The 8,946-nt window shown below is 43.8% G+C and overlaps 1 protein-coding gene across 1 annotated transcript; it reads left to right on the plus strand.

The window, feature by feature from the left end:
* Positions 1 to 1,442: 1,442 nt before the first annotated feature.
* Positions 1,443 to 7,251, plus strand: LOC131885669 (myelin transcription factor 1-like). The gene is made up of 10 exons (XM_059233782.1): positions 1,443 to 1,815; positions 1,887 to 2,090; positions 2,165 to 2,453; positions 2,569 to 2,844; positions 2,944 to 3,345; positions 3,486 to 3,617; positions 3,721 to 3,792; positions 5,384 to 5,446; positions 5,651 to 6,158; positions 6,256 to 7,251. The coding sequence occupies exons 1-10, from the start codon at positions 1,791 to 1,793 to the stop codon at positions 6,853 to 6,855; spliced, it is 2,571 nt and encodes an 856-aa protein (XP_059089765.1). The 5' UTR covers positions 1,443 to 1,790; the 3' UTR covers positions 6,856 to 7,251.
* The last annotated feature ends 1,695 nt before the right edge of the window (positions 7,252 to 8,946 follow it).

An 8,946-nucleotide genomic window follows, 5' to 3' on the forward strand; every position in this document is an offset into this window, starting at 1 on the left:
ACCCGAGGTAGATACAACAAGAAGGACCCTTCATAATGTCCCACTAATTGAAACACTTTCATTGTGTACAATAGAGGCCACAGAATGTCTGGTTTTACGAAATAACGAAATATCGATTCCAATTTGCGGCATGATCTTGTCTGTCGGCTCTCTGCAAGGATCGAGGGCTGATCCGACCATAACGGCCATCCCATTGATGTAATGTTATTGCCAATATCTCTTAGAGAGTTAAATACCACTATCAACGCAAACCGCTTGAGCCACTGCTTTCCATAGTGCTCGAACCATATCACATTAATATGACACTCTCAAAGATAAGCGGACCATCCAAAATGACACTATTGAAAATAATCAACTTGAGTTCTACGAAGTCGTCATTGGCATGAATTTTCATTTACCTACGGGTATGCTCACACTCAAAGATAGTGGGAGCTCTTTCTTTAAGAAAACCTTGATCAAATTTACAAGGGTGATGACGTAGGGGTCTACAAGACTTAAAAAAAGATACTCTCTAAAGTTCACTACAGTGTTTTTGGCCTCTTCAAAGCTTACATTGTCTTTGGGATATCCTTTCCCCAAATCATTTTGTTTATGACCTGCCTTTAACCCCTCAAATGGTTTGTCTTTATGTACGAGTACGACGTTCTCGTGTTGTCTATGGGAACAGAGCAGTCACAGCCAAAGGAGGAAAGGGACACATCAGGGAAATGCAGAGCAAGAAAGGGGAACACACCATCGAAAAGGGAAATCCAAAGTGTCTACAAGGAACCGAATCAGCAAAGTGGGTGTGGGGAGGGCCAAGATATGTAATAGTTTTGCCCCAAAGATATCCAATTCCAAGAGCCAGGCGCAAATCTATTGCCGTGTACGAATAATTGAGACGGGTGGATCACTTCTGGTGAAAAGCGTCCTATATTTGCGAGAGTGTTCCAATCGTGTTCCTCCTTTTGTAAACTTGGACAAACAAAGAGAGAGTAAGAGAGTGGCTGGGAGGTTCAGCCAGTCACAAAATAAGCACCACCACCACCAAATATTCCCGAAATAGCGTGTCTTCTTCGTGGCTCTTTGTCATAATAGTTTAGCACCTAATTTTCTCGGCTTGACTTCGCTTTGATTGACGGTTTGACATGATCTTGAATATGCAGACGAGTGGTCGGTTCATCGAGTCTCTTCATGTCGCCAATGGGTCTCCCTCCCTCCTAGCGCTGTGGAAGGGTCCCACTCAGTTTTGTGAAACAACTTGACAACCAAGAATATGCCTTCAATAGTAATCTCTGAGTTTTACGAAAGGAGCCCATGCCAACAAACTTGGTTTGGCCTGTCATTTCAAATTTCACCTTGCCAATTTATAAAGTTTTCCATCAAAGACATATTTGTTAATGACAATGGATGCTGTAGGCACTAAATGAAAGGGCAACTAAATGCTCAACCCTGAAGTAGATTTTCTGAAAATAAAAAAGAATGATCCCTCGTTTTCTCTGTTGTTCTGTTTACTCATCTCTCCTTCCATAATCGCATGAGAACAAAGGTAAATTGATTACCGCCCTCTTCAGTCTCAGCTCTGGCCACACTCAGATTTGCATGATAGCCAGAATCAGAGAAATGTCATCCAATCTAATATTTCTCAACGCAATGATTGATCAATAACATTTCGTCGAGTTAGCCACCAGCAAATGAACACGGCAACCATGGATTATTCTCATTTACTATCTCATTGCAGAATCGTTTTTTGAGATCATTGACAAGCAAGCAAGATATCATGTGATTTGGATCAAAAAAAATCGAAAGCAATGGCCCTTTTGTCCTCGTTACCAGGTGGGATATTTTGAGTTGTCTTGGGTTTGACGAAAGCCTACTCACAACCTTCATGGTCTGTTTTTTTGCAGATTCTGTGAATTCTCCTTGCTCCAAAGTGTATGCTAATTCGAATGCCAACGGATCAAATAGCTCGACATGCATGTATAACAATCAGGGGAAATCGGATGAATATCAACCTCAGGGAACGGGTTCCAACAATTCCGACAGCCAAACGAACCACTTGCCTCTCAAGAACAAAAGTTCCTCAGTGGGAATGCAAGACTCCTTTTCTGGTATTGAAAATTAATCAGAGAGTTTTCCATTCATTGTTCACGATAACCTAGTTCTTGATTTTTTTCTCCTTCAGATTCAGGGTTGAAGTCCAAGTCGATGCAGAACGTTAAATACGACTCAACAACGGGGAAAATGTACGAGGAGCTGGGAGCTTCGGCCTCCAACAACGCTTCCAATTTGCTCGGTCCATCCTCGGCTGTTGGGGCTTCCAACGTGGACCTGAGCCGTGCCACAGCGGATTATCTCAACTACCAATCCTATCAATCCTACCCCTACAGTCAGGTGTCACAAGTCAACTACATGGGTAGCTTTGCTGCCACTGGTTACTCCACCGGATCACATCAACTCAATCCTTATGACAGGTATAAAAAAGCCATAAAGACGCTACTCGCCCACCTCGAGTTTGTTCCATTCGTGGGAGAGGAAGTGTTCCACAAATTGCTCATGTCCTTTTTTTGGCCTTTCTTATCCAAGTAGATCCATGTATCCCTATAACACTCCGGGTGCCTTTGTGCCGCATTCGGCCATAAACTTGTCAGTCAAACCCAATGAAACGAGTCATGTTGCCACCGCCACCTCATTAGATCTCACCATGTCCGAAGGGAACTCATATTTGTCGGCCTCAACCGACACCAGCTACGCCACAAATACCTTATCTACCAACAACTCTTTGAGTGGTCTCTCCGTGAAGCCGTCTCAAAGTGCAGCAGTGCCAAGCCCTCAAATCTTAGATTTGACAAGACCTATTTTGAGGTGAGTAGTGAGGGTGGGAATTGAGATTCTCAAAACCATACATACTGCCTTGACGCGTTCTCGGGTTCAATTGGTGCCTTCTATTCTTCTACTTGTTAGTGGGCCCAACAATCATTCCTCTGCCTACACGAGTTCCTCTAATACCCTGTCGTCGAGTCATTCCAATTCTCAAGCTCCGAGCAAGGAACAAACTGAGCCTGTGGATTTCTCCAGTGGGTTTTCCACTGCCACTGCTTTTGGTCGGCCAGGCTCCTCCACCGATTTAAGTCGGTTCCGCACCAACGCTTACTCCTCCTTCCCCAGTCTAGCACCTACTTACAACAGTCTCCTTCAAAATGGATACTCGTCGACGGGATATCCGAGCTATAATCAGACCGGTTACGGTTGTCTCAATTATGCAAATTCCTCGTTCTCTTCGACGGATGCCGCGGCTGCCTCGGCCGCGGCCAGTTTCGGCCTCCCGGGCATGTTGGGATCAGCTGGGGCCTCTTCCACCCCAAGGTGATTTTTTACAATTAGCTCGGATTTTGTGGTCTTGATTAGCCGTTATCATGGATTCAACTCAATTGCTCTTCTTCCTTTCTGCCTTCTTCTTATTCGTCTTCTTCTTCCACGCCCCTCTTTCTGTTGTACGTCAGTAGAAGCCAGACGAGCTACATGCCATTCGGTCGGATCAATGGACGCAGTAAAGATGGCAAGGAGTTGATACAATGCCCTACCCCCGGTTGCGATGGTGTCGGCCATATCACCGGGAATTATGCGACTCATCGGAGGTACGTACGAAGGCGTCCCTGTGTCTATGTCTAAGCCCCGCTGGAAAGAAGTTGGCTCGTGATGGGCTTAAGATTTGAAACCTCTCATTTTGGTTCTCCTTAGCTTATCGGGATGTCCCAGAGCCAACAAACCAAAGAGCAGGCCAAAAGATGGAACTGAAGCTGAGCCGCTGAGGTAAGCATCCAACCTAATAGGGTAGTAAAGTAAACGGAAAAGGTAAAATGAACACAAGCTTGAATAGCAATTATGAATTTTTCATTTTGGAGTGCTGGGGAATACATTCCCGTTAACGCACAAAGTTCTTCACAAAGAACACAAAAGATTGGTTAGTTGGAGCACAATTTACAATAATACTTAATCACAGTAGGTCAGATTAGGTTAAAAAAGCGTCCATGGAAAGATGCACATCAAGTGCGAGGTCGAGGGGTTCATTGCTTCCATAATGTATCTCTAATTTGAAGAAATGGTCATTAATGGGATTAAGTTTAAATTTGTCGAAACTTAAAACTACCCATTGCCTTGGAAAACATGGCCTCTGAAAACTTATTCTTCTTTTGTGAGACGAAACACATTCCACAATGCTGACACGAGATTTAAGAAATCAACCCTTTATCTTCACAAACTTTGTTCATCAAAAACTCAAATTGAAAACCAAAAAGTAGCCCTTAATGGATGTCCCAGAATGAATTAGATTCGCAATTAACCGTTTGAAATTCTCTTGGCGTCTGGATCAAAAATGACACGGAAAAAAATTCATCAAGATCCGGCAACCAAATGCTTGATTACTTGACTACTTGGGGAGGAAGACTCTCGAAAATTTGCTTTTTCATTGTCAAATATCACCGTTTTCCTAATTTCATTCGATGTCCAGGAGACTTTTCATATTTCAACATATAATCTGTTGAAAACAAGCGGAAGGGTCAGAATTTTAGATTAAGTTTCCCCCATTTTCTACCTCGAATGAAATCCGAAACATTCCATATATTTCTATAAGTAAAGAACATATGTTAACTCGTCTCCAAGTTGTACAGCAGAAATCTGGCCCTTTACGTTTGAGCAGTCTTCAGACCTTAGAATCAAGAGAAACTAGTTTGATCTAAGTGCTATATTCCTTTGTAGTAAAATAGAGTACAAAGTGTATTTGAAAACACATTTTCAAACATTCTTGACAATGCTTTCTTGTTGCTTGGGGTTTTAGGACCACTGTCTCACAAGAATTCACAAACGTATGAACACATGGTTTTTTTTGTTGTATTTGCGCTCAGGTTGGTCGCCTGGGAGTCTTGGCTTCTTCAAACCAATCTGAGCGCATAATCATTTGTCAACCGATTGTCGCGATGTCTGACGATGTTATCCAAACCCATAAAGGAAAAATCAGCAGCAACGAACACAAATATTGCGCCGAAAAAAGTAAAACAAGAAACTTGCTTTTCTTCGTTTCAAAATCCCTACAATTCCACTTGCAAATTATCACTCTAGGCTATTGTGTGCAGAAGCATGAACGACAGGCTTTTTATCTCTATATATTCCTGAGAGAGGACTAAAACACAATGAGTGAAACACAATTAAGCTTACGTACATTCAACTATTAATGGCCAATCTATGCCCACATGGCTTACGATTCAGAAAAGCAAACCTAGTCATCTTGTCTGGAAGTCTCAAAACTCACTTTTTTTCGTATTGACCACTCTTCCATTGCAAATCCCTCTTTCTACGTATATCTCGGCTGGAGTTCCAATTATCTCTCCTTCTCTCTTACTTAAAGATGTCCAGTACCTGGTTGTGACGGTTCCGGCCACTCAACTGGAAAATTTCTCTCTCATCGAAGGTAATTTGAGCTCATTCACTCTTTTTTTATCGGTCTCCCCACCTCGTTCGTTCCTGGTCCTGGTCCTGGTCCCCGTCCTCGTCTGATTTCCTTCTTCCTTCTTGTTCCCTTTTCTGCCTTCGCTCCTTGTCCTCAAATGGATTCCAATTCTGAGACTCAAGGGAAAAAGATCCCTTCATCTTGTCCTCCTCCTCATCGTTACAGTGCTTCTGGTTGTCCTATAGCGGCTCGCAACAAGTCTCGAGGTCTGGATCCCAACGGAAATCCTTCCTTGAGTAGCGGAAGCACAAGTGGCGGGGTTCTCAAGTACGGGTCATCCAACTCACCCACAATCACCACCTCTGTTGCCAATAATACCTCGAGTGGGTTTCTATCCTCCTCAAGAATGTCATCTTCAGTGGCCCTGGGAGCATCCATGGCCGACTTTTCCACGGCAGTGGCAGCAGCGGCAGCAGCTGTAAGTGCCTCCGCAGCAGCGGTCTCCTTTGGGACATCTGGACAGACTCCGGCGGATTTGATGAACTTAAACGATGATGATATTTCCAGTCTACAAAAGGACTCATCCTTAACTGGGGCTAGTGGCAAATTGGACGGAAGTAGTAGCGGTGGTGGTGTTGGTGGTGGGGCTCTTCTTGGGAATTCGACAAGTCGAAGTGCTCGCATTGATCCCACTTACATGGACACCTCGGACTTAAGCTCCTCATCGTACAAAGTAAGACTTGGAGGATGGCTGCATGCCACTTGAACGCATCATCGGGTCACACCAGTGTTGTAACTGTCCCATTTTTCTGTTCCTCCCTGTTTTCCAGGAGTCGTCGGCCTCACTCTCCAATTTCGAGACCAGAAGGTATGGCGCCACTCTGGGGTCCTCGCCAGCCTCATCGTCGATAGGCTCGGCTAAGTTTAACACTTCGTACGAGAACCTGAGACGAGATATGATATCTATTCTTGGCCAACACGTCAAAGTGCCCAATGAGATAGAGACTAGTGTGGTTCCACCCTCAATAACTAACATGCCCAATGCAATGCCAAATCACATTCATCATCAACAACAGCAACAGCAGCCACAACAACACAGTAATCCTCATCCAGATCATCAGCAGCAAACGCATCAATCTCAGGCTCCTCATCATCCTCAACAACAACAACCCCAACAATCACATCAGCTACAGCAGCAGCAACAACATCACCTATTGGACACGCCCTTGACGCCTCGCAGCACAAATAAGGAAAACTTTGATTCCTACTTCTCGAAACTCCAAACTATTTGCACTGACAACATGAACGATGATGTCAAGCCCGTCTGTGATCCATCAAGGAAACACCCCGTACAACAGCCTGGAGGCAGTTTTAGCCTCTCAAATAATGGTGGCGGGGCCGGAGGCGGCGGGGCCGCAATGCTGACTTGAATATGAACGAACCTCTTAGGCCCAATAAAATGTCAAATCAACGTAAACTAACATCTCCAAGTAGAGTAGAATGATTCAAAATCTCCTATTTCGGCATCATCTACAATGACGAAAAATTGAAGAACAACATTATCATCATCACCTAAATTGACACTAAAACGAAGACCTAGAACTGCCTAAATTCCTTATGGTACGAACATACATATTATCATTATGATTATCATAAATATTGCTACTGCTGCTACTACTACTACCACTATTTCAAGTACTATCATTACTTCAACTACATCTCGTATTACTTCAAAACTCCTCCTCAAAGATAAAGAAGAAGACCCAATTAGCTTGCTGTCTGCCTTGCTGTGATTTCTAGATCAATAAATTGTCCTTTGTAAAACATCATTAAAGTTCGTTCAGCTCATTCGCAACATGTGGTCCTCATGCCCGTACCACGATAGCTACAAATATGTTAGACGATTTGGGCAGTAAAAACGTGCCAATGATGTCGTAAATCATTTTTGAGACCTCAATATCTCACGGTCGATGTCTTGCTTGGTCTCTTGGGGCTGCAAAAACAAGATCCTGGCCTCGAGGTTGGAGCCCACAGGCGAGGAGGCCAAAGGGAAGGATAAAGAGCGAGCCTGACTGGTCCTCCCTTTGTGGCAAAAACAAGAAACCCTCCACGTTGCTCGACTTTGTCTTCCCTTGGCTTGAGGCCGGTCGCTGTCTGACCCTTTATGGCCACTTTATTTAATGCTTCCGGATTTTCGACCCGGATTTGGTTTATTGCTCATGACTCTTTGAAAAGGCGATATAACGTCGTTACGTTTGTCTGACGCTCTCGGATTGGACAAATGGATCGAGGTGTCAAAACATTCGGTTACGACTTGCGTGTTCCTCGGTCTGTTCAGCTCACATCTTTAGTATATAAAATGAAGAAGTGGTGGATGGCATTCTTACAGATCAAGGGAATAGTAACAAAAAACCATCTATGAGTGAGTGCAATTCATTTCAAATGAGCTGTTTTTTTTTTTGTTTCTTTTATTGGTAAGATACAGTATTTAAGGTGCTAAAGCGGAGAGGGCAAAATTATATATCCCAGAAGAAATGCTTCCTCCTTCACCCAAGGCATGTAATGTAATCCAATCTTGTTAAGTTTATCCAAGTTCTTTCTAATATGGCATTATTGGTATGTCTGATGAATGTGCCGGTATTTTTCCATTATTTAAACCAAAGGCCCCCGAGCCAAATCCGCGTGAAAAGTTGAGAATTCGACAACACACTATTGGAAGGAACCAAGTGTGCACAGGAGCAGTGAGCCGGGGCTCACTTGGATCCTGATCCTTCTCACAATATCCATTCCCGTTGACTGCGAAAACGTACGGACGTACAACGTATGTACATTTCTGCACTGCCCTAGTAAGGCTGACTACTTCGACAGAGCTAGTGAGTCTCTGAATGTGTGTGGCTGAGGGTGTATGCCTTCATGAAATGGTGCAAAAGTTGTTTTGTCGGAGATGTGGCGGCGCTTTCTTCTCATGCTCTCCTTCACTCTCTCTCATTTTGAACCCTCAAAATGGAAGCGAAGAAGGAACACGAAATCGGGGTGGAAAGCGGGGATTCCATCTAATCACATAATGAAGAAACTTTGACTCCATTTTGGTGGTACGAACATAGCTAAGCTTTCTCTTTTTCACTCTCTATCTAGCTCCATGTTCGGGAGTAAAACAAGCTTGCAAGGTCCACCTTTTGAAAATCCCATTGGAATGGATCGCTGGCTACCGGGCGTTCAACGAAGGCAAACCAATTTCAAACCGATTCCTAACCAATCAGAAAAATATGAAAACTTAAGTCATGCGCTGGACAAGGTCCAGAATACAGAACCGATGTGGACCACGCTCCAATGGGCCATATGACAATGTTGTTAGCCTCTTGTGTACGTAAACTGCCTTGTTCCCTAATGATTAGCTTGCCAGAATTGAGGCTGTTCTCCTCGTGGATCGAACAAAACACGTGAAAGTGTCGTGTCGAGGACCATAGGGTGTCGTTTCCCCTGGCTCAGGTTTTGCCATTTAATGTGCACTAAAGCAATTT

Source organism: Tigriopus californicus, chromosome 8 (genome assembly GCF_007210705.1).
Source record: "Tigriopus californicus strain San Diego chromosome 8, Tcal_SD_v2.1, whole genome shotgun sequence".
In the NCBI taxonomy this organism is placed as follows: Eukaryota; Metazoa; Arthropoda; class Copepoda; order Harpacticoida; family Harpacticidae; genus Tigriopus; species Tigriopus californicus.